The sequence below is a fragment of the Mytilus galloprovincialis genome, chromosome 4 (assembly GCF_965363235.1).
Source record: "Mytilus galloprovincialis chromosome 4, xbMytGall1.hap1.1, whole genome shotgun sequence".
Classification (NCBI taxonomy): domain Eukaryota; kingdom Metazoa; phylum Mollusca; class Bivalvia; order Mytilida; family Mytilidae; genus Mytilus; species Mytilus galloprovincialis.
Window position 1 is genome coordinate 1,117,048 of NC_134841.1, and position 27,387 is coordinate 1,144,434.

At 33.8% G+C, this 27,387-nt stretch overlaps 1 protein-coding gene across 5 annotated transcripts in view; it reads left to right on the forward strand.

Annotated features, from left to right (window-relative positions):
- The window catches only part of LOC143071084 (N-alpha-acetyltransferase 35, NatC auxiliary subunit-like), an 88,135-nt gene that overhangs the window by 27,066 nt on the left and 33,682 nt on the right, over window positions 1–27,387 (forward strand). For 3 of the 5 annotated variants that reach the window (XM_076245163.1, XM_076245162.1, XM_076245164.1), the window contains exons 7-17: window positions 5,323–5,457; window positions 9,740–9,857; window positions 10,780–10,958; window positions 12,387–12,446; window positions 12,763–12,869; window positions 17,665–17,830; window positions 19,944–20,122; window positions 21,007–21,092; window positions 21,916–22,034; window positions 22,845–22,985; window positions 26,132–26,254. In XM_076245163.1, coding sequence (XP_076101278.1) covers window positions 5,323–5,457; window positions 9,740–9,857; window positions 10,780–10,958; window positions 12,387–12,446; window positions 12,763–12,869; window positions 17,665–17,830; window positions 19,944–20,122; window positions 21,007–21,092; window positions 21,916–22,034; window positions 22,845–22,985; window positions 26,132–26,254 — 1,413 coding nt within the window. Of the gene's footprint in view, window positions 1–5,322; window positions 5,458–9,739; window positions 9,858–10,779; window positions 10,959–12,386; window positions 12,447–12,762; window positions 12,870–17,664; window positions 17,831–19,943; window positions 20,123–21,006; window positions 21,093–21,915; window positions 22,035–22,844; window positions 22,986–25,756; window positions 25,793–25,906; window positions 25,997–26,131; window positions 26,255–27,387 lie in introns of those variants that run through there. The other 2 variants (XM_076245165.1, XM_076245166.1) reach the window with 2 other exon arrangements.

Consider the following 27,387-nt stretch of genomic DNA (forward strand, 5'->3'; position numbering starts at 1 on the left):
CTTTGTAAACAACTCTGTGATAAAATTCTAGATCTATCTATACTTAGCCCAGACTCAGAGATATATATAAAAATGGATGTAAATCCACATGTATTGAAACCTATTTGTAAACTCTTTGTCAATTTTATTGTTTTAAAAATTGCAATTAAAAAAAGACAAAAGAACTCTTATTCTTATTCAGATACATAACAAAAAGAATTAATGCACAAGAGCTCGGAGAAGTCAACATATTTAAAATAAGATAAAATTCTGTGAAAAGTCTATTAATGCTTATGGCGCATTTAAGTCATTATAAAACATGACATAATACAAATGAAAATGCTAGAGTTGAAGGTTTCCATTACGTTAACCATTGAAATTCGTACAATATTTTATTAAAATGGATTTATGAGGTAGGTTTTGTTTTATTTTGTATTCTATTGCATTATTTACATATTTATTGATTTCGGCAAGTCAACATGGCGGCTCCTTAGTTAGGAAATGTCATATATGGATATGAAGTAGTGTACAAGAAACACATGTAAATTAAAAATGGCAAATGTTGGGTTTCAGAAATAAAAGATTTTTACTACAGTTATTCACGAAATAATCTATGCAAGCTACAGATTTTTTAGAATTTCTAGCTTTATCTAACAGGTAGTAAAAAAGAACAGCCACACACACAGCATTCCCACCCATCCTTCAGATTTTTAATGACCATATTTGTCCTATTAGAATCGAAATAATTCATGGAAACCATAGATTTGTTGTAAATTTACACATGGTCTGGGCCGTGATATTCGTTGATTTTATTTCTTGCTAACGCTTAGGATAGAATTCGAATACAACGGCCCAGGCCATGTCTAAATTTCCAACAAAAATATGGCTTCCATGAATTATTTCTTAAATAAACATTTTAAAAATTCATCTTGAAATATTAGGAAAAACCCATGAATCCCTCATTTATAACTCTAATCAAGGTATAAACTGTTACGAAAACCAAGTGGTCGGAAACCCTCATTTATAACTCCAATCAAGGTATAAACTGTAACGAAAACCAAGTAGTCTGAAACCCTCATTTATAACTCCAATCAAGTGGAACTGTAACGAAAACCAAGTGGTCTAAAACCCTCATTTTTAACTCCAATCAAGGTATAAACTGTAACCAAAACCAAGTGGTCTAAAACCCTCATTTATAACTCCAATCAAGAGTATAAACTGTAACGAAAACCAAGTGGTCTGAAACCCTCATTTATAACTCCAATCAAGTGGAACTATAACCGTGGTCTGAAACCCTCATTTATAACTCCAATCAAGGTATAAACTGTAACGTAAACCAAGTGGTCGGAAACCCTCATTTATAACTCCAATCAAGGTATAAACTGTAACGAAAACCAAGTGGTCTGAAACCCTCATTTATAACTCAATCAAGGTATAAACTGTAACGAAAACCAAGTGGTCTGAAACCCTCATTTATAACTCTAATCAAGTGGAACTGTAACGAAAACCAAGTGGTCTGAAACCCTCATTTATAACTCCAATCAAGTGGAACTGTAACGAAAACCAAGTGGTCTGAAACCCTCATTTATAACTCCAATCAAGTTGAAGGTATAAACTGTAACGAAAACCAAGTGGTCGGAAACCCTCATTTATAACTCTAATCAAGTTGAAGGTATAAACTGTAACGAAAACCAAGTGGTCTGAAACCCTCATTTATAACTCTAATCAAGGTATAAACTGTAACGAAAACCAAGTGGTCTGAAACCGTCATTTATAACTCCAATCAAGGTATAAACTGTAATGAAAACCAAGTGGTCTAAAACCCTCATTTATAACTCCAATCAAGGTATAAACTGTAACGAAAACCAAGTGGTCGGAAACCCTCATTTATAACTCCAATCAAGTGGAACTATAACCGTGGTCTGAAACCCTCATTTATAACTCCAATCAAGGTATAAACTGTAACGTAAACCAAGTGGTCGGAAACCCTCATTTATAACTCCAATCAAGGTATAAACTGTAACGAAAACCAAGTGGTCTGAAACCCTCATTTATAACTCAATCAAGGTATAAACTGTAACGAAAACCAAGTGGTCTGAAACCCTCATTTATAACTCTAATCAAGTGGAACTGTAACGAAAACCAAGTGGTCTGAAACCCTCATTTATAACTCCAATCAAGTGGAACTGTAACGAAAACCAAGTGGTCTGAAACCCTCATTTATAACTCCAATCAAGTTGAAGGTATAAACTGTAACGAAAACCAAGTGGTCGGAAACCCTCATTTATAACTCTAATCAAGTTGAAGGTATAAACTGTAACGAAAACCAAGTGGTCTGAAACCCTCATTTATAACTCTAATCAAGGTATAAACTGTAACGAAAACCAAGTGGTCTGAAACCCTCATTTATAACTCCTATCAAGGTATAAACTGTAATGAAAACCAAGTGGTCTAAAACCCTCATTTATAACTCCAATCAAGGTATAAACTGTAACGAAAACCAAGTGGTCTGAAACCCTCATTTATAACTCCAATCAAGTGGAACTATAACCGTGGTCTGAAACCCTCATTTATAACTCCAATCAAGGTATAAACTGTAACGTAAACCAAGTGGTCGGAAACCCTCATTTATAACTCCAATCAAGGTATAAACTGTAACGAAAACCAAGTGGTCTGAAACCCTCATTTATAACTCAATCAAGGTATAAACTGTAACGAAAACCAAGTGGTCTGAAACCCTCATTTATAACTCTAATCAAGTGGAACTGTAACGAAAACCAAGTGGTCTGAAACCCTCATTTATAACTCTAATCAAGTTGAAGGTATAAACTGTTACGAAAACCAAGTGGTCTGAAACCCTCATTTATAACTCTAATCAAGGTATAAACTGTAACGAAAACCAAGTGGTCTGAAACCGTCATTTATAACTCCAATCAAGGTATAAACTGTAATGAAAACCAAGTGGTCTGAAACCCTCATTTATAACTCAAATCAAGTTAAAGGTATAAACTGTAACGAAAACCAAGTGGTCGGAAACCCTCATTTATAACTCTAATCAAGTTGAAGGTATAAACTGTAACGAAAACCAAGTGGTCTGAAACCCTCATTTGTAACTCCAATCAAGTTGAAGGTATCAACTGTAACGAAAACCAAGTGGTCTGAAACCCTCATTTATAACTCCAATCAAGTTAAAGGTATAAACTGTAACGAAAACCAAGTGGTCTGAAACCCTCATTTATAACTCCAATCAAGTTGAAGGTATAAACTGAAACGAAAACCAAGTGGTCGGAAACCCTCATTTATAACTCCAATCAAGTTAAAGGTATAAACTGTAACGAAAACCAAGTGGTCGGAAACCCTCATTTATAACTCTAATCAAGTTGAAGGTATAAACTGTAACAAAAACCAAGTGGTCTGAAACCCTCATTTATAACTCTAATCAAGTTGAAGGTATAAACTGTAACGAAAACCAAGTGGTCTGAAACCCTCATTTATAACTCCAATCAAGTTGAAGGTATAAACTGTAACGAAAACCAAGTGGTCCGACCTAAGTGTTAAACTATAATTGTGTAACCCTTAGTGTGTTGCTATACGAATGTGTTTTATAGTAATGTATAAGTATATGAAATAAAGTTATAACTAGTGACCCTTCTTTGGTAGTGTGGTACTCTGGTTATCTGTCCTCACCCTGGTATATAAAGTTATAACTAGTGACCCTTCTTTGGTAGTGTGGTACTCTGGTTACCTGTCTTCACCCTGGTATATAAAGTTGTAACTAGTGACCTTTCTTTGGTAGTGTGGTACTCTGGTTATCTGTCCTCACCCTGGTATATAAAGTTATAACTAGTGACCCTTCTTTGGTAGTGTGGTACTCTGGTTACCTGTCTTCACCCTGGTATATAAAGTTGTAACTAGTGACCCTTCTTTGGTAGTGTGGTACTCTGGTTATCTGTCCTCACCCTGGTATATAAAGTTATAACTAGTGACCCTTCTTTGGTAGTGTGGTACTCTGGTTATCTGTCCTCACCCTGGTATATAAAGTTATAACTAGTGACCCTTCTTTGGTAGTGTGGTACTCTGGTTATCTGTCCTCACCCTGGTATATAAAGTTATAACTAGTGACCCTTTTTTGGTAGTGTGGTACTCTGGTTATCTGTCCTCACCCTGGTATATAAAGTTATAACTAGTGACCCTTCTTTGGTAGTGTGGTACTCTGGTTATCTGTCCTCACCCTGGTATATAAAGTTATAACTAGTGACCCTTCTTTGGTAGTGTGGTACTCTGGTTATCTGTCCTCACCCTGGTATATAAAGTTATAACTAGTGACCCTTCTTTGGTAGTGTGGTACTCTGGTTATCTGTCCTCAACCTGGTATATAAAGTTATAACTAGTGACCCTTCTTTGGTAGTGTGGTACTCTGGTTACCTGTCTTCACCCTGGTATATAAAGTTGTAACTAGTGACCCTTCTTTGGTAGTGTGGTACTCTGGTTATCTGTCCTCACCCTGGTATATAAAGTTATAACTAGTGACCCTTCTTTGGTAGTGTGGTACTCTGGTTACCTGTCTTCACCCTGGTATATAAAGTTATAACTAGTGACCCTTCATTGGTAGTGTGGTACTCTGGTTATCTGTCCTCACCCTGGTATATAAAATTATAACTAGTGACCCTTCTTTGGTAGTGTGGTACTCTGGTTATCTGTCCTCACCCTGGTATATAAAGTTATAACTAGTGACCCTTCTTTGGTAGTGTGGTACTCTGGTTACCTGTCTTCACCCTGGTATATAAAGTTATAACTAGTGACCCTTCTTTGGTAGTGTGGTACTCTGGTTATCTGTCCTCACCCTGGTATATAAAGTTAAAACTAGTGACCCTTCTTTGGTAGTGTGGTACTCTGGTTATCTGTCCTCACCCTGGTATATAAAGTTCTGTTTGCTTAATAATTGAGAGCTATGATTTCATTACAGACCTATCTGTATATGGATACATGTTATAAACTATTTATAAATTTTGTAAAAATCAATTAGCTTTCCTTTGAAAGGCAGAAACAGTTTTAGCTTAGCTTTGAATTGATTTGATTATTGTAGTTAAATTAGCCAGCACCTGAAATTTTTCCAGGTATAGCAGATACATATATATTTAAAAGTCCTGCCGATTGAAGAACTTGGAATTTTGTGTGTAAATGTAGTTGTTTCCATGCATATAGCTTAGTTTCTAGATCAAAAGCAGATTTCTCAATCAGAAGTTTGATCTTTCCACATATTGAATGTCTTTATTTACATTCCAGTGAGTGAAAGTATACAAAATAAATGATAACTTTAACTAGATAATTTTGTTATTACAGACAACCAGAAGTAAACCTGGTGAAGACAGACAGCCAGACATAGAACAAGAACATGAACTCAACATGGCCCTGTATGCCAGAATTAAATTCAGCAGATTGTTACTAACATTACTACTGTCCTTAAATAAAGAGAAGGTAAATGTTGTTCTTAACTCATATTAGACCCTAGGTTTGTCATGACAGTGGCTCAATATCTTGTTACATGAGTTACCTCTTATAATTTTTCATCACAACCAGATTTTTAGTTATAGATCCACTATTTCAGGCCCAGTAGGGAAGAACATACAAGAAAATAGTACATATTTTGAACATATTAGTTCCTATGCATACCTTTAAAAGAGGGCCGAACGATACCAATTAGACATTTAAACTCATAAGTCAAAAATAAACTGACAACGCCATGACAAAAAATGAAAAGGACCAAAAGACACCCAGCAGTATACAAAAACACAGAAAATTAAAGACTGAGCAACACTAATCACATATACTGTAGAAACACTAATCACATATACTGTAGAAACACTCATCACATATACTGTAGAAACACTCATCACATATACTGTAGAAACACTCATCACATATACTGTAGAAACAACACTCATCACATATACTGTAGCAACACTAATCACATATACTGTAGAAACACTCATCACATATACTGTAGCAACACTAATCACATATACTGTAGAAACACTCATCACATATACTGTAGAAACACTCATCACATATACTGTAGAAACACTCATCACATATACTGTAGAAACACTCATTTTTGGTGGTTTTGTCTCTACATAAGATTTCATGGGGATTTAATTTCCTGGTCTCCAGTAAATGGAAGAAATACTGTAAGTAGGTTAAATTATTATAGAGGTTTTTATTTTGTGGCTACATTCTTTCCACGAAATAAACGAAAATTAAATCCTCCACGAAAATTTCTGCTTTTACAGTATATAAAACAGGGTGAAATCATGTACTCAGAAGTGTATTAAAGCAGATCCTGTTCCAAATGTTGTACCCAACTAGTTTAAAACAAATTAGTAATTAGTCTAATTTGGAGGGCACATCAAGAGAAAAGAATACAGGATTGTTGGTACAACAATTGAAACATATCCATCATTAACTATGAAACAGATGTTCCATAACAGTTAACAAACTTGTGATGGTGTTCCAACTTTACCACTTGGAACTTTTAGTTTCATAGCTTAACCATGTTAACTATCAACCTTGTCGAAAATGAAAATCTCTTAATAATTTTCGAATCAAACATGTTAAACATGTTAAATAATGAAAGTAATGAAAGGAAGTAGTCACTGTTGAAACCCTATTAAAAAGATTCTTTTGAATGATAAAAAAATATAAGAAATAAGTGGGAGAACATGTTTAGACAATTGCTCAGACCAGAACTACCTGCTTCTTTTACAACCAAACTTGCTGAAACCAGTGCCATCTACTATGCAAATAAAGGTTTTCACTTTGGGTAAAGATTGCATGAAATTCAAACCCTTATGGTAGTAACTTGCTTTAGGTTCTAAGGTTATGTCAACTCCTTTGATACTGCAGTGAAATGAGCAATCTGTAGGTACTATAATATCCAATGTCAGACATATTATTGATTTTATACTTATATATTTAAACTACAAAATGATATGCATAAGAATAATCATTCTTGTCAAGTAAATGTTGTAATGCATGGTGTATGAATTTGTAATAAAAACACATAAAAATACATATGAAAAATTCTGAACAAAGGAAGATAACTCAAACTAGAATCTGTTACTTGCCTAGCTAAATATCTTAAATTCACAAAATTGCAAAATGAAAGCAATCTTTACCATCCAGTGCTCTCAATCACTTTGATTAAAACCTAAGTAAAATAGCTATAAATGCTTAAAATTACAGAATGTAGACATAGGAAGCAATTAAGTTAAAATGTATTTTATCTAGTTTAAAAAATGTGTGGCATGACCCGGTCAACCAACCAAGATGGCCACCACGGCTAAAAATAGAACATAGGGGTAAAATGCAGTTTTTGGCTTATAACTCAAAAACCAAAGCATTTAGAGCAAATCTGACATAGGTAAAAATGTTTATCAGGTCAAGATCTATCTGCCCTGAAATTTTCAGATGAATCAGTCAATCGGTTGTTGGGTTGCTGCCCCTGAATTGGTAATTTTGAGGAAATTTTGCTGTTTTTGGTTATTATCTTGAATATTATTATAGATAGAGATAAACTGTAAACAGCAATAGTGTTCAGCAAAGTAAGATCTACAAATAAGTCAACATGACCAAAATGGTCAGTTGACAGGTTTAGGAGTTATTGCCCTTTATAGTCAATTTTTAACCATTTTTCGTAAATTAAAGTAATCTTTTACAAAACTCTTCTCCTCTGAAACTACTGGGCCAAATTAATCCAAACTTGGCCACAATCATCTTTGGGGTATCTAGTTTAAAAATGTGTGGCGTGACCTGGTCAACCAACCAAGATGGCCGCCACGGCTAAAAATAGAACATAGGGTAAAATGCAGTTTTTGGCTTATAACTCAAAAACCAAAGCATTTTTAGGAATCTGACATGGGATAAAAATGTTTATCAGGTCAAGATCTATCTGCCCTGAAATTTTCAGTTGAATCGGTCAACCTGTTGTTGGGTTGCTGCCCCTGAATTGGTAATTTTGAGGAAATTTTGCTGTTTTTGGTTATTATCTTGAATATTATTATAGATAGAGAAACTGTAAACATCAATAATGTTCAGCAAAGTTAGACTTACAAATAAGTCAACATGACCGAAATGGTCAGTTGACCCCTTTAGGAGTTATTGCCCTTTATAGTCCATTTTTAACCATTTTTCATAAATCTAAGTAATCTTTTACAAAAATCTCCACTGAAACTACTAGGCCACAATCATCTTTGGGGTATCTAGTTTGAAAAATGTGTCCGATGACCTGGCCATTCAACCAAGATGACCGCCACGGCTAAAAATAGAACATAGGGTAAAATGCAGTTTTTGGCTTATAACTCAAAAACCAAAGCATTTTTAGGAATCTGACATGGGATAAAAATGTTTATCAGGTCAAGATTTATCTGCCCTGAAATTTTCAGTTGAATCGGTCAACCTGTTGTTGGGTTGCTGCCCCTGAATTGGTAATTTTGAGGAAATTTTGCTGTTTTTGGTTATCTTGAATATTATTATAGATAGAGAAACTGTAAACATCAATAATGTTCAGCAAAGTTAGACTTACAAATAAGTCAACATGACCGAAATGGTCAGTTGACCCCTTTAGGAGTTATTGCCCTTTATAGTCCATTTTTAACCATTTTTCATAAATCTAAGTAATCTTTTACAAAAATCTCCACTGAAACTACTAGGCCACAATCATCTTTGGGGTATCTAGTTTGAAAAATGTGTCCGATGACCTGGCCATTCAACCAAGATGACCGCCACGGCTAAAAATAGAACATAGGGGTAAAATGCAGTTTTTGGCTTATAACTATGAAACCAAAGCATTTAGAGCAAATCTGACAAGAAGTAAAATTGTTAATCAAGTCAATATCTATCTGCCCTGAATTTTTCAGATGAAGTGGACAACTGGTTGTTGGGTTGCTGCCCTCCAATTGGTAATTTTTAAAGAAATTTTGCCGTTTTTGGTTATCTTGAATACTATTATAGATAGTGATAAACTGTAAACAGCAATAATGTTCAGCAAAGTAAGATCTACAAATAAGTCAGCATGACCTAAATGGTCAATTGACCCCTTAAGGAGTTATTGCCCTTTATAGTCAATTTTTAACAATTTTCATTAATTTGGTAAATTTATGTAAATTTTTACCAAATATAGTTCTCTGTTACTAATGGGCAAAGTTCATTATAGATATAATTGTAAGAAGCAAAATCGTTCAGTAAAGTAAGAACTTCAAACACATCACCATCACCAAAATACAATTTTGTCATGAATCCATTTGTGTCCTTTTTTTAATATGCACATAGACCAAGGTGAGCGACACAGGCTCTTTAGAGCCTCTAGTTTAAATACCAGCAGGTAAAGATTGATTGAAATTTTATTGGTTATTTGTTTGGTACAAATCTAAAAACAATGATGAAGAATTAACCTGAATAACTGCAGCATATTCTGATTAGTAAATTCTTCATACAAGTACACAAGTCTCAAAAAATTTCTTAGTAAACTCTTTAATTATAATGTACATGAATAAACTGGATTACTGCTTTGATATAAGCTTGCATTGGAAATAAGCATAGGGAATCAAAACACAAACAATAGATAGAAAGACACATTTAATAATAAGACATGTAATAAAGGGAGATAATACAATTCAATACAATATTCTGGCTTATAGTTAACCATTTTCATATTTTTAAAATGAAAAATAAACACATTTTAAGAAATATTATTATGTTTCAGTGTGAAGGTGTTCCACATGTGAAGAAGTTGGTCACACAGATGGAAGAAGTCCTTCCTGTCATCAAAACAACATTGTCATGTGGAATACAACCTGAAACCAAAGAAGTCAGTAAAAATGGTAAGGAAATAATACAATGGGAATAAAAAGGACAAAAGACATATAGAGACATTTAAAATGTTGTGAGGAAAGAAAAGAAACCTGAAGTATTTGAAATAACTGAAAACAACAATAGTCAGGCCAGTGCATGATAATTTAATGTTACTTTATTAAAGTGAAGTTATTTCTATGGAAATGTAATTAACATGGAATTCAAAGGGAGGGACTTAAAAGTAGATTTTAATTGCAAACATTAAATATTTATAGTTGAGTTGAGGTGTCACATTCAGGTTTGAATTGGCCTCCTAATGAGCTGACTGAATTTATAGATACTAAATGAGTGTTTTTAAAGCGCACAACATTTTCTCAAAGCAGGTTGCCCGATTGATCATCATATAAAGTTGACTAAAATCCAACATATTCTTTACTGTGGATTCATAATTATTCAGTGGATATGAATTCTCGTGGATTTCGTGGGCACAACATCTTTGCTAGCCAAGGGTTATGATCGACTCCCCTTCTCTCTGGCTCTCCATCCTTGGAGGATTGAGAGAATTTCACATATATGAGGTAATAATTTTCATTGGTTGCAGTCCAAACTGGCTGCATTCAATCAAAAAGCACTAATAACATGATCAGGTGTAAATTTAGAAATTGTAGGTAAGCAATTGCCACCTGCAAATTTTATATAGGCTGATGTGCAGACTTTGGTGAAACTATAAAATTAAACATCTCCGAACATGTAAGTTCCCACAATACATAAAAATTGGTACCCACAAAAAACAAATGAATCCACAGTTATTTATTTTGGTAGAAGTAAATGTCAAGAATGTAATTGTTTGTATTGTAGACTCTCCTACTATTGTAGACTATCCTACCATTATGGAAAGCACCATTAGATAATCATCTACTTATACCTCCAATGTAATTATTTGTATTGTAGACTATCCTACCATCATGGGATTTGAACCATTAGTTAATCAGCGACTTTTACCTCCAACCTTTCCCCGTTACACAGTCATCAAGAGTAGGGAGGAATGTGTCAGTTACATGGAAACATTGATGAATCAGTTACACATATTACCAGAGATTACACAAATGGTGTCATTACACACGATATTGGTTTGTACAAAGTGATTATATAAGGAAATTTTGAGATTTTTTGGTGGATATCTAACATCTTTTTGTTTCTAAATTGAACCCTGATCACATTGCCTAATATCAGTTAGAATAAATAACAACAACTAGCCATTATTCTTCTGGTGACATCAATATGATAGCTCACAATCTTTATTTTAGTGGCATCAAAAGAATTGCACATAGTATTCTTTTTTTTGTGGCATCAAATTGACAGTACTGGTACCAAATCTTTATTTCTGGTTGCATCAATAGGACAACACGCTTTCTTATTTTCTGGTGGCATCAATAGGACAACACACCATCTTAATTTCTGGTGGCATCAATAGGACAACACACCGTCTTATTTTCTGGAGGCATCAAAAGGACAACACACCGTCTTATTTTCTGGTGGCATCAATAGGACAACACACCGTCTTATTTTCTGGTGGCATCAATAGGGCAACACACTGTCTTATTTTCTGGTGGCATCCATAGGACAACACACCGTCTTATTTTCTGGTGGCATTAATAGGACAACAGACTGTCTTATTTTCTGGTGGCGTCAATAGGACAACAGACCGTCTTATTTTCTGTTGACATCAATAGGACAACAGATCGTCTTATTTTCTGGTGGCATCAATAGGACAACATACCGTCTTATTTTCTGGTGGCATCATTAGGACAACACACCGTCTTGTTTTCTGGTGGCATCAATAGGACAACACACTGTCTTATTTTCTGGTGGCATCCATAGGACAACACACCGTCTTATTTTCTGGTGCATCAATAGGGCAACACACTGTCTTATTTTCTGGTGGTATCAATAGGACAACACACCATCTATTCTCTGGTGGCATCAATAGGGCAACACACTGTCTTATTTCTGGTAGCATCAATAAGAAAATCTATTAAGTATAAGTCCATGAATCTCTATGAAATAGCACATGGTTCAATACCAAAAAAGGAAGGTTAGGGTTGATATTGAGGAACTGTTTTGGGCTGTGGGCCAAAAACATTACTTTTCTCATACTTTGTATCAATTACTTATTTCTTGACCATTGTCAATAGTATTTGATTAAAACTTTGAATATGAAATGTTCTTTAATATGCCAAATATAATGGTGTATTTAGATTATTTTACCCTTGTTTTCAAATTGGTCCATAATAAGGTCCAAAAGGTCCAAAATTAAACTTTGTTTGATTTTAATAAAAATGAATTTTTGGGATTGTTTGATGATATGTTGAATCTAATTATGTATTTAGATTTTGAACATTGGGATATTATCCATAATAGGTAAATGTTCAATTACAATTTTTTTCTAAGTTTTATTCCAAGTCATTTCTAGATGCGAGCTGTACACCATGTTATTACAAGTTTCAACTGTGATTCTAAGTTAAATATAAATATTCCAATCTTTTTATATTATACAGGATACATTTAAGGAATTTAGTAAATCATCTCCCTGTGTGTTATCCAGGTCATTGATACAGGTGAGTACACATAGCATTGAGTATTATATATAATTCATCAATACAGGTGAGTACACTTAGTATTGGTTATTGCATGTTAGTCATTAATACAGGTGAGCACACATAGAATAGAATATTACATTTGAGTCATAAATTCAGGTGAGTTCACAAGGCTTTGTCTATTAAATTAAGGTCATTAATACAGGTGAGTACACAAGGCTTTGTGTATTATTCAGGTCACTTTTAAGACATGGCTCATATTAATATATGTTTAAGCCTGAACAATATATGATTATATCAGTGTTTTGAAAGATATAAGTGTACTTATTCATTTCAGTTGACCTTCCTTCCTGTCAATAAACGAGTATTTGGAACAATACCAATGGTAGATTATCTAAAGGATACAATAAGGAACTTTATAGCACCTCCTTGTCTTAGTCAGAAGTAAGTTTATAGCACCTCCTTGTCTTAGTCAGAAGTAAATTTATAACACCTCCTTGTCTTAGTCAGAAGTAAGTTTATAGCACCTCCTTGTCTTAGTCATGAGTAAGTTTTATAGCACCTCCTTGTCTTAGTCAGAAGTAAGTTTTATAACACCTCCTTGTCTTAGTCATGAGTAAGTTTATAGCACCTCCTTGTCTTAGTCATGAGTAAGTTTTATAGCACCTCCTTGTCTTAGTCATGAGTAAGTTTTATAACACCTCCTTGTCTTAGTCAGAAGTAAGTTTTATAACACCTCCTTGTCTTAGTCAGAAGTAAGTTTTATAACACCTCCTTGTTTTAGTCATGAGTAAGTTTTATAACACCTCCTTGTCTTAGTCATGAGTAAGTTTTATAACACCTCCTTGTCTTAGTCATGAGTAAGTTTTATAGCACCTTCTTGTCTTAGTCAGAAGTAAGTTTATAGCACCTCCTTGTCTTAGTCATGAGTAAGTTTATAACACCTCCTTGTCTTAGTCATGAGTAAGTTTTATAGCACCTCCTTGTCTTAGTCATGAGTAAGTTTTATAGCACCTCCTTGTCTTAGTCATGAGTAAGTTTTATAGCACCTCCTTGTCTTAGTCATGAGTAAGTTTTATAGCACCTTCTTGTCTTAGTCAGAAGTAAGTTTATAGCACCTCCTTGTTTTAGTCATGAGTAAGTTTTATAGCACCTTCTTGTCTTAGTCATGAGTAAGTTTTATAGCACCTCCTTGTCTTAGTCATGAGTAAGTTTTATAGCACCTCCTTGTCTTAGTCATGAGTAAGTTTTATAGCACCTTCTTGTCTTAGTCAGAAGTAAGTTTTATAGCACCTCCTTGTCTTAGTCAGAAGTAAATTTTATAGCACCTCCTTGTCTTAGTCATGAGTAAGTTTTATAGCACCTCCTTGTCTTAGTCATGAGTAAGTTTTATAGCACCTCCTTGTCTTAGTCATGAGTAAGTTTTATAGCACCTCCTTGTCTTAGTCATGAGTAAGTTTTATAACACCTCCTTGTCTTAGTCATGAGTAAGTTTTATAGCACCTCCTTGTCTTAGTCAGAAGTAAGTTTATAGCACCTTCTTATCTTAGTCATGAGTAAGTTTTATAACACCTCCTTGTCTTAGTCATGAGTAAGTTTATAACACCTCCTTGTCTTAGTCATGAGTAAGTTTTATAACACCTCCTTGTCTTAGTCATGAGTAAGTTTTATAGCACCTCCTTGTCTTAGTCAGAAGTAAGTTTTATAACACCTCCTTGTCTTAGTCAGAAGTAAGTTTTATAGCACCTCCTTGTCTTAGTCATGAGTAAGTTTTATAACACCTCCTTGTCTTAGTCAGAAGTAAGTTTTATAGCACCTCCTTGTCTTAGTCAGAAGTAAGTTTATAACACCTCCTTGTCTTAGTCATGAGTAAGTTTATAGCACCTCCTTGTCTTAGTCATGAGTAAGTTTTATAGCACCTCCTTGTCTTAGTCATGAGTAAGTTTTATAGCACCTTCTTGTCTTAGTCAGAAGTAAGTTTTATAGCACCTCCTTGTCTTAGTCAGAAGTAAGTTTATAGCACCTCCTTGTCTTAGTCATGAGTAAGTTTTATAGCACCTTCTTGTCTTAGTCATGAGTAAGTTTTATAGCACCTCCTTGTCTTAGTCATGAGTAAGTTTTATAGCACCTCCTTGTCTTAGTCAGAAGTAAGTTTATAGCACCTCCTTGTCTTAGTCATGAGTAAGTTTTATAGCACCTTCTTATCTTAGTCATGAGTAAGTTTTATAGCACCTCCTTGTCTTAGTCATGAGTAAGTTTTATAGCACCTCCTTGTCTTAGTCATGAGTAAGTTTTATAGCACCTCCTTGTCTTAGTCAGAAGTAAGTTTATAACACCTCCTTGTCTTAGTCAGAAGTAAGTTTATAGCACCTCCTTGTCTTAGTCAGAAGTAAGTTTATAACACCTCCTTGTCTTAGTCAGAAGTAAGTTTATAGCACCTCCTTGTCTTAGTCATGAGTAAGTTTTATAGCACCTTCTTGTCTTAGTCATGAGTAAGTTTTATAGCACCTTCTTGTTTGAGTCAGAAGAAGATTTATAGCACCTCCTTGTTTTAGTCAGAAGTAAGTTTATAACACCTCCTTGTCTTAGTCATGAGTAAGTTTTATAACACCTCCTTGTCTTAGTCAGAAGTAAGTTTTATAGCACCTTCTTGTCTTAGTCATGAGTAAGTTTTATAGCACCTTCTTGTTTGAGTCAGAAGAAGATTTATAGCACCTCCTTGTTTTAGTCAGAAGTAAGTTTATAACACCTCCTTGTCTTAGTCATGAGTAAGTTTTATAACACCTCCTTGTCTTAGTCAGAAGTAAGTTTATAGCACCTCCTTGTTTTAGTCAGAAGTAAGTTTATAGCACCTCCTTGTCTTAGTCAGAAGTAAGTTTATAGCACCTCCTTGTCTTAGTCATGAGTAAGTTTTATAGCACCTCCTTGTCTTAGTCATGAGTAAGTTTTATAGCACCTCCTTGTTTTAGTCAGAAGTAAGTTTATAACACCTCCTTGTCTTAGTCATGAGTAAGTTTTATAGCACCTCCTTGTCTTAGTCATGAGTAAGTTTTATAGCACCTCCTTGTTTTAGTCATGAGTAAGTTTTATAGCACCTCCTTGTCTTAGTCATGAGTAAGTTTTATAGCACCTCCTTGTCTTAGTCATGAGTAAGTTTTATAACACCTCCTTGTCTTAGTCATGAGTAAGTTTATAGCACCTCCTTGTCTTAGTCAGAAGTAAGTTTATAACACCTCCTTGTCTTAGTCAGAAGTAAGTTTTATAACACCTCCTTGTCTTAGTCATGAGTAAGTTTTATAGCACCTCCTTGTTTTAGTCATGAGTAAGTTTATAACACCTCCTTGTCTTAGTCATGAGTAAGTTTTATAGCACCTCCTTGTCTTAGTCATGAGTAAGTTTTATAACACCTCCTTGTCTTAGTCAGAAGTAAGTTTTATAGCACCTCCTTGTCTTAGTCAGAAGTAAGTTTATAACACCTCCTTGTCTTAGTCATGAGTAAGTTTTATAACACCTCCTTGTCTTAGTCATGAGTAAGTTTTATAACACCTCCTTGTCTTAGTCATGAGTAAGTTTTATAACACCTCCTTGTCTTAGTCATGAGTAAGTTTTATAGCACCTCCTTGTCTTAGTCAGAAGTAAGTTTATAACACCTCCTTGTCTTAGTCATGAGTAAGTTTTATAGCACCTCCTTGTCTTAGTCATGAGTAAGTTTTATAGCACCTCCTTGTTTTAGTCAGAAGTAAGTTTTATAGCACCTCCTTGTCTTAGTCAGAAGTAAGTTTATAACACCTCCTTGTCTTAGTCATGAGTAAGTTTTATAGCACCTCCTTGTCTTAGTCATGAGTAAGTTTTATAGCACCTCCTTGTTTTAGTCAGAAGTAAGTTTATAACACCTCCTTGTCTTAGTCATGAGTAAGTTTTATAGCACCTCCTTGTCTTAGTCATGAGTAAGTTTTATAACACCTCCTTGTCTTAGTCATGAGTAAGTTTTATAGCACCTCCTTGTCTTAGTCATGAGTAAGTTTTATAGCACCTCCTTGTTTTAGTCATGAGTAAGTTTTATAGCACCTTCTTGTCTTAGTCAGAAGTAAGTTTATAGCACCTCCTTGTCTTAGTCATGAGTAAGTTTTATAACACCTCCTTGTCTTAGTCATGAGTAAGTTTTATAGCACCTCCTTGTCTTAGTCATGAGTAAGTTTTATAGCACCTCCTTGTCTTAGTCAGAAGTAAGTTTTATAACACCTCCTTGTCTTAGTCAGAAGTAAGTTTATAGCACCTCCTTGTCTTAGTCATGAGTAAGTTTTATAGCACCTTCTTGTTTGAGTCAGAAGAAGATTTATAGCACCTCCTTGTTTTAGTCAGAAGTAAGTTTATAACACCTCCTTGTTTTAGTCAGAAGTAAATTTAAAGCACCTCCTTGTCTTAGTCATGAGTAAGTTTATAGCAGAAGCCAGTTTATAGCACCTCCTTGTCTTAGTCATGAGTAAGTTTTATAGCACCTCCTTGTCTTAGTCAGAAGTAAGTTTATAGCACCTTCTTGTCTTAATCAGAATTAAGTTCATAGCACCTCCTTGTCTTCTTCAGAAGTAAATTTATAGCACCTCCTTGTCTTAGTCATGAGTAAATTTATAGCAGAAGTTAGTTTATAGGACTTCTTTGTCTTAGTCAGAAGTAGTTTATGGCAACTCCTTGTCTTAGTCCTAAGTATGATGTTTATGGCACCTCCTTGCCTTAGTCAGAAGTACATTTATCACACCTCCTGGTCTTAGTCAGAAGTACATTTATCACACCTCCTGGTCTTAGTCAGAAGTTAGTTTTATTAACCATACCTGTCTTATTCAGAAGTAATTCAGTTTTATAAGCTATCATGGTCTTTGTCAGAAGTAAGTTATATTAGCCGTCCCTGTAATAGTCAGAAATAAGTTGTATTAGCCCTCATTGTTTTAGTCAGAAGTAAGTTTTATTAGCCCTCATTGTCTTAGTCAGAAATAAGATTTATTAGCCCTCATTGTCTTACAGGTAACAGGTGAAATTCTGAATAGGAAGGACAACATTTATTGTTAACTCTAAGAAAGAATATTGTTACATAGAAAAGACATTATTTAACAAGATGATCACTAGGTTATAAGATTCAGAAAATTCATTACTGAAAAACATAACATGAATTAAAAAGGCATTGATGAACAGTAGCAAGGAGTTATCCTGGATCAACTCCATTACTGATTGTTTTTATTTCCAGATCTCAGCTCTACAACAATGCTCAGGCCAAAACTTTTGTAGATGCTTGGTTCATGCAGGCAGTCCGTCCTGTCTGTACACTAATACAAATCCCTGGTCATAATAGAGCCAGACAGAGAGACAAGTGGGGACATATATTAGAAGAGTTATCTGCCCTTCAGGAAGAGGTATGTATCACAGTTACCTTAATTAATCTTCTCTTTAAGCTCCACCAAGGACCATTATGTTTTCTGGTTTGTACATCTGTTTGTACTGCCATCTGTCCCACTTCAGCTTTAAGTTTTTGGTCAAGGTAGTTTTTGATGAAACTGAAGTCCAATCACCTTGAAAGCTAGTACACATGTTCCCTTTGATATGATCTTTCTTATTTTAATGCCAAATTAGAGTTTGTACCCCAATTACACGGTCCACTGAACAAAGTGAATATAGGATATGATAGTGTGAATGGGGCATCCATGTACTATGGACACATTCTTGTTATTTGTCTATTTGTTAACTTGTTCTTACTTTGTACCCACAGCTTATCCTATTTAAGAACATATTTTTATGCCTCACCTAGGAACATTGTGTTTTTTGGTCTGTGTGTCTGTTCATCTGTTTCTGTTTGTCCATCTATCTGTCCCGTTTGAAGTTACAGTTTTTGGTCAAGGTAGTTTTTGATGAAGTTGAAGTCCAATCAACTTGAAACTTAGTACACATGTTCCTCATGATATGATCTTTCTAATTTTAATGCCAAGTTAGAGTTTTGATCCCAATTTCTCAGTCATAGAACATAAAAAATGATAGTGCAAATGGGGCATTCATGTACTATGGACACATTCTTGTTTTTATGGCCCTGCAACAGGCTTTGGAGTATAAGTTTTGTTCTGCTCCACTAAATTTTGCCAAAATTATGGGCTTTGGACTTTGATAAATTGTTGAAAATCACAGTTATACAGACTTTTTTCTCTATACGCCTCCAGATTTTGAGCTGACTTTAGATATGTGAGACTACCATCATGTTTTTGTCCACATGTGTTATTCAAATTGCAGATTTTTCAACTTTTTGTGATGGGGCCATTAGTGTCGCTTTGACACATCTAGTTTATGAATTATCCTAGTACAAATATCTTCTCCAAAAATTTAAATTTTAATTATTAAAAAAAATACAGGTACAGCACATGACAAAGCAGATATATTTACATTAAAAACAAAGACTATACAACAATGAAACAAAGAAAAGAAGGCATTTACTATAAGATAATGACAATAAACATTGTGAAGTATGTTATATACAGGAAATTTGAAGAAATAATTATACCCCCGCTTTAAAAAAGGGGGGGTATACTGTTTTACCTCTGTCTGTCCGTCCATCAGTCCGTCAGTCCGTCCGTCAGTCCGTCCGTCAGTCCGTCCGTCAGTCAGTCCGTCCCATGAAACTTTCGTCACATTTTTCTCAGGAACTACACATCCACCCTTTCTGTAATTTGGTATCAACATTTATATATGTCAGCCATACCGTGTGATGCGTTTTCAGATTCATCACTTGACAACTTCCTGTTTACCGAACACTTGTCTGATTTTACACATGATAGCCAAGTTGAAAATTTTCGTCACATTTTTCTCAGGAACTACAATACAAGGATTTCTGAAATTTGGTTTCAGGATTTATATAAGTCAGCTATACCGTGTGATGTGTTTTCAGATTCATCACTCGACAACTTCCTGTTTACCGAACACTTGTATGATTTTACACATGATAGCCAAGTTGAAAATTTTCGTCACATTTTTCTCAGGAACTACAATACAAGGATTTCTGAAATTTGGTTTCAGGATTTATATAAGTCAGCTATACCGTGTGATGCGTTTTCAGATTCATCACTCGACAACTTCCTGTTTACCGAACACTTGTATGATTTTACACATGATAACCAAGTTAAAAATTTTCGTCACATTTTTCTCAGGAACTACAATACAAGGATTTCTGAAATTTAGTTTCAGGATTTATATAAGTCAGCTATACCGTGTGATGGGTTTTCAGATTCATCACTCGACAACTTCCTGTTTACCGAACACTTGCATATTTTTACACTATTAATATTATCCACTTGCGGCGGGGGTATCATCAGTGAGCAGTAGCTCGCAGTTTCACTTGTTTATTACTGATAGTCAATAGACACAGATGTTTCATATGTTGCTATGCAATAGAAAGACCCTAGAGCCCATGAGGCAACACATTGCCTGTTTTCTAGTGGTTTTGGCAACCCAGTTCTGTATTTAATGTCGCCTATCATATTTCAGGCAGATAAAGTAGATGCCTATCTTCATCAGCTGTTGTCCAAAACGGAGCCCAGTAGGCAACATATTGCCTGTTTAGGTAACTGGGTTTTGTACCTGATACTACAGGCCATGGTGTCCTATCTGTTGGCTGGATTTGAATTAGAACTGTATGCTACATATGAATACCATTATGTTTATTGGTAAGAAGTACATATATATAAGAATGTATACATTGTTAAAATAAAAAGATATAATTGCTAATGAGACAACTTGGCTTGACTCATCAGATCAACACACATCACCAAACAACTAAAGACACAAATTACCAGTCTAACATCATTAGCTGTCACTGAAACCTAGTTCAAAAGCAATAACAGCTAAAATACACAAATAATTTATCAAAGACTCAAACTTTAATCAATACACACCAGAAAACATGATCTTGTGCGATTTCAAACTATTTGTATTGACAAATGTAGAACAGTAAATGTTTATAGCTATAATGATTATGTAATGATAACCTTTTAGAATAAGTTTTTAAATGATGGATAATTTAGGGTAAATATCGCACGAAAGGCAAGGGAAATCCTATGGAACTGACTTGATATCTAAATCTTCCAAGGCTTATCACTACATTTTTGATAAACAAAATATATTGCATTTATCATAACATTCTATAAACCCTATCCATGAACATTTCCAGAAATTTATTTATGTGATATATATGCTCAGATATTTAAGTCACAAAATGATGTTAAACTTGTCAAGTGAAAAATATCCAATAGGGAAGGAAAAATCCTAAATGTTGTACAGAGTTTCTTCTGTGAAACTAAAATATCTATATGTAGAAAATGGCAGCTATTGCTTTTTACATTTGATTTATTTAAAGTTGATTTCTGCAGTTTATTTAGAGAATTCTTGATTATTTGAAACAGTTAAACACTAAAAGTAAGTGCTGTTGAATTTATTAATTAAAAGTAATTTTGTATTTTAAGCAGATTTTATTCAGCAAAGACAACCTCTTTAATGGATGAACTAATATGATTTTTAAAAAATACATCTTATATTTAATTTTATTTTACAGGTATTTATCAGAAATGTTATATTCCTGGATGATCAACACACTACATAGGGCTGATAACTTCTTACTGGAACATGAAACTGTTGCAGGTAAGGCTTCACCAAATCATATATACAATATGGTACACCCCATACAAATTATATATACAATATGGTACACCCCATGCAAATCATATTTATATGATACACCCCATACAAATCGTATATATAATATGGTGCACACATAAAAATCATATATACAATATGGTACGCCCCATACAGATTATATATACAATATGGTACACCCCATACAAATTATATATACAATATGGTACACCCCATACAAATTATATATATAACATGGTACACCCATAAAAGTCATATATACAATATGGTACGCCCCATACAAATTATATATACACTATGGTACACCCATAAAAGTCATATATACAATATGATACACCCCATACAAAATATATATACAATATGGTACACCCATACAAATTATATATACAATATGATACACCCCATACAAATTAAATATACAATATGGTACACCCCATACAAATTATATATACAATATGATACACCCCATACAAATCATATTTATAATATGATACACCCCATACAAATCGTATATATAATATGGTGCACACATAAAAATCATATATACAATATGGTACGCCCCATACAGATTATATATACAATATGGTACACCCCATACAAATTATATATACAATATGGTACACCCCATACAAATTATATATACAATATGGTACACCCATACAAATTATATATACAATATGACACACCCCATACAAATGATATATACAAAATGGTACACCCCATACAAATGGTTATATACAAAATGTTGATATGGTACACCTTATATTTATCAAATACGATATAGTCTACCAATTTTAATGTTTATCAGATTCTCAGCAGAAAGGAAAAAGTAATAAGAAAAACAAGAAAAAGAAAAGAACAAAGACATTAAATAAAGAAATAACTCAGGCACAGGCTGAACAGCAGTTGTTTAATGGGTACTATAAGGTATGGATCTTTTTCATAATAGACTTGAACTTTCACCTTTCACTTTGCCAATATGCATATTTAGCAATATTTTAAATACTCTTTTTGTTCTTTTTAACATTCAGAAGTCTTTGATAACATCCTCTCCTTTCATTCATAAGTATTATGGTTAATTTTCTAAGTTATTCAAGGTGTTACTCTTTTTTGAGAGAATAATGATGAATATGATTTCAATTTCATACAAATAACTAAAGTTTATATGTCTGTCCCTATTTTCAAGTGTGTTATCAAGTCAACAAAAAACATTTCATCAGCACAAATTAGTATTTATAGGACAAAATTAGTGTATATGAAACAAACTGAGTTTTCAATAAACTGATAGCTGTTTTGTCTGAATGCCTTACAGCTAAAAAAACTTTCCAACAAACCACATTACCATGTGACAAGTTAGTAAGATTGATAATTTTTCTGCAAGTTTCAAAACGTTCATAGTCAAGATTCTTTTCTATAAATCTAAACATTTTTAAATCAATGTCATTAGAAAATAAAGTCAGAAATATAAAAGATGCATAGGGTGTTTTAATTCTTTTGAAAACAAATACAAGGATAAATTTTATCTGTTATTTAAATGATTTCATTTATTTCGCTTCTGAAATTTCCCAACGTTGCTGGACTTTATAAGAGCTTGTAGAAACTTTAAAGAAGATGAGGTGTTTTCAGATTATCGAAATAGCATATTCACAAATCACACATGTAACAGACTGTTTGGCATCAAAAACAGAAAATGACAACATGTATTAACAGATGAATAAAAGATGTGTTTATTTTCAGGCTGTTCTAGGTTTCAGACAAGATGGAAAATTATTTCAACCAAACTTTGAGTTTGACAGTGAAGAAGTTAGATACTCCCATAGATTTCAACCATTTACAACTGTCTCAACACCTCCGTATATACATTATAACCAGTATAGGGTATGTATCTGTGTCCACACTTGTATACATTATAATCAGTTTAGGGTATGTATCTGTGTCCACACTTTGATGCATTATAACCAGTATAGGGTATGTATCTGTGTCCACACTTGTATTCATTATAACCAGTATAGGGTATGTATCTGTGTCCACACTTGTATACATTATAATCAGTATAGGGTATGTATCTGTGTCCACACTTTTATACATTATAACCAGTATAGGGTATGTATCTGTGTCCACACTTGTATGCATTATAATCAGTATAGGGTATGTATCTGTGTCCACACTTGTATACATTATAATCAGTTTAGGGTATGTATCTGTGTCCACACTTTGATGCATTATAACCAGTATAGGGTATGTATCTGTGTCCACACTTGTATTCATTATAACCAGTATAGGGTATGTATCTGTGTCCACACTTGTATACATTATAATCAGTATAGGGTATGTATCTGTGTCCACACTTTTATACATTATAACCAGTATAGGGTATGTATCTGTGTCCACACTTGTATGCATTATAATCAGTATAGGGTATGTATCTGTGTTCACACTTGTATACATTATAACCATTATAGGGTATGTATCTATATCCACACTTGTATACATTATAACCATTATAGGGTATGTATCTGTGTCCACACTTGTATTCATTATAACCAGTATAGGGTATGTATCTGTGTCCACACTTGTATACATTATAATCAGTATAGGGTATGTATCTGTGTCCACACTTTTATACATTATAACCAGTATAGGGTATGTATCTGTGTCCACACTTGTATGCATTATAATCAGTTTAGGGTATGTATCTGTGTCCACACTTGTATACATTATAACCATTATAGGGTATTATCTATGTCCACACCTGTATACATTATAATCAATTTAGGGTATGTATATGTCAGGGATCTCCATGGATGAAAATTGAACAATGAAGGAACTTTCAACATTACAATGCGTCTACACTGTACAGTGTAGCGCGATCGGAAGTATTTTATCCCTCCATACAGGGAATGGTGAACATGCTAATTCATTGCTTATTTAAATTATATTTATTTGAATTTTCATTATAGAATTAAAAGTATCAATATTTTCATTTATTGCCGTTTTTAACCATTCAAATGCCAAGTCTTCATGGTCCCCCTTAGTCGAGAATGACCAAAAGCTGTCATGAAGGTCCCCATGTAGATTTCTTGTATTTTTGGTAATTGTTATGGGGGTTAAAAATCATATGATGTGGAGCTTATTTTTCATGGACACTGTCAAATTCAGAACCCATTACCAGTATGGCTGATTTGCAGCAAAACAACAAAACGATTCCTACGGGTTATGTAAAAGGTTAAAGAGATTTGTAAAGCAAACGTTGACAAATGAAAAGGTTTTTAATGACTTTATCTGGCAAATTGATGCTGTGCAACATGCATCTTTCGAGTCTGAATAGAAACCGGAAACGCGGATGTATCAATTTGATTGCAATATACGAAATGAATTCGGAATTACGATACGATATTTCTTCACAGGAAATATTAAAGTTTTTACTTTTAAACTATTAAAGTAATTCTAAATTATTGTTACAGCAGTACTCGAGTTATTTGCGATGAAATAATATTTACTGTTTTGCGTCTTATTTTGCACTTTTTAAAAAAGGGGGATGCTGATTGCGTAAGTCAAAATAAAGCACATGTTCGACTTGTTAAACTGTTTTCTTTGTATCTGGGTTATTAATTTATTTATTTAATCTAAATTATCATAATCATTTGCTGAAACTTAGTTGATTAATTCGACAAATGGATTGTCTATCCTCAGATAGTATTCTCCTGTCTGGTTTGTTGATCTACCTGTACAAGCTCAGGTACAAGTGATTCAGCGATCTTAATCCGGATATCCCTCAGGCGTTAGAACTGTATTGGATTATAACATAAAAGCCTAAGGGTTATGCAATTACATGCATTTGATTATAATTGATAAAAAAAAATGGCGGAAGACAATTTAACAATGGCGTGAGTCATTTGACAATGGCGCAAGACATTTGAACGATGGCGGGGCGCCATCGTTAAACAGGCCATGGAGATCCCTGTATGTGCTTACACCTAGAAAAAATCTACAATTAGGTCAACATGGTCAAAATTGTCAACAGTTGCACTGACTCCTTTTTGAAGTAATTGGCCTTGAAGTATGTTTTTTTTTTACTATTTTAAAACATACTAAAATAGATACATGTAGTGAGAAACAGTAAAAAAATCCCTGAAAAAATTTTAACTATACAAGTTTCTTCAAAGTTTTCTCTGCTTCAAATTGAAAAGAATATTTTACTACTTGTTCTGCAGCTTGATAATGTTTAGTTGTTTGGAGTAAGCTATGTCTGCCATTTAGCCACTTTCTGTTAGAAACACTCATTTGTACAAGGAAAATTAATTTTCTTGGCATCAATGAAAGGGAATAATTGTGATCCCCTACCTTAAAGATAATAATACCTCAATCATTTGCATGCAGTGAGTCAGTTCCCGACCCAGGATTGGTCTTTGTATACTTATACAGACAATCATTGACGGGTAGGACTCAGACTGGTGGTTTTCGGGCCCTTTATAGCTTGCTGTTCTGTGTGAGCCAAGGCTCCATGTCGAAGACCCTACTTTGACTTATTATGGTTTACTTTTACAAATTGTGACTTGAATGGAGAGTTATTAGATTGGTAGTCATACTACATCTTCTTATATCTATCGTATGTTTCTAGTTTTCTAATTTTTTTGGTATATTTTTAGGAGATGTCAGACATCGGCTGATACGACTCAGACTCATCTGTTTCTAGTTTATTATTTTTGTTTGTTTATTTTTAGGAGATGTCAGACATCGGCTGATACGACTCAGACTCATCTGTTTCTAGTTTATTATTTTTGTTTGTTTATTTTTAGGAGATGTCAGACATCGGCAGGTATGACTCAGACTTGTCTGTTTCTAGTTTATTACTTTTGTTTGTATATTTGTAGGAGATGTCAGACATCGGATGGTATGACTCAGACTCGTCTGTTTCTAGTTCCTTATATTTGTTTGTATATTTTTAGGAGATGTCAGACATCGGCAGGTATGACTCAGACTCGTCTGTTTCTAGTTTATTATATTTGTTTGTATATTTTTAGGAGATGTCAGACATCGGCAGGTATGACTCAGACTCGTCTGTGACAAGTTTATACAGTGCTTCCTGTAACTGTTTCTTCAAAGCAAAATCCTTATTTGAAAGTCTTTCAAATCCATCAGAAGAGGTATATATCTTATAACTATTTTTCACAATAAGTTATCTATCAAAATAAACATTGAATCAAAGAAATTTTGGACTCTCATCTTTTGACCCAAGAGATTTTTTTATAACAATAACATTCTCCAGAATAAGACAGTCAAATCTTAAAGTTGCACTAGCTACGAGATTATGAAAAATTTAAATTATGAATTTTTGGAAAGATTGGAACTTGCTTCAATTCTTTCCCATTGCACTGGCCTCCAAACAGAAAGTGGACAGATTATCTACTAAATCAGTAATATAGTCTAAACACACTGACATAAACTTCCCAATCAGTAATATAATCTAAACACACTGACATAAAGTTCCAAATCAGTAATATAATCTAAACACACTGACATAAACTTCCCAATCAGTAGTATAATCTAAACACACTGACATAAAGGTCCCAATCAGTAGTATAATCTAAACACACTGACATAAAGTTCCCAATCAGTAATATAATCTAAACACACTGACATAAAGGTCCCAATCAGTAATATAATCTAAACACACTGACATAAAGGTCCCAATCAGTAATATAATCTAAACACACTGACATAAAGGTCCCAATCAGTAATATAATCTAAACACACTGACATAAAGGTCCCAATCAGTAATATAATCTAAACTTACTGACATAAAGTTCCCAATTGTATTCATGTCTGTGTATAGAGGCACAAATGAACTGTAAAGAAATTGGTTACATCTATGTTTAGAACATTTTTTTCAAAAATAATAGTCATTACATATTTTTAATTACTGGCTAGGTTTGTCTTTTTAGTTTTAAAAGTGTATTGATACATAAACAATATGATTGACAACTGTCATGATCAAGGTACAAGTAACATTAAGGGTGGGACAATAATTGGAATTCTATATACACTCCTCCTCCTTAATGCCAATCATAATGACAAAATGACATAACTTGAGTGACCACTCAATACACATACTTTGACCAGTACAGATATAATTCGATCTATGGACATATATAGAAATTAACTGAGCTTATTGTATATTTGATTATTTTAGAACAACAGTTTAAGGTTACAATAGAAAATATCAAAATTTTATATTACAAACATGTGAAAAAAAAGTGACTTTTGATAATTGCTAAAA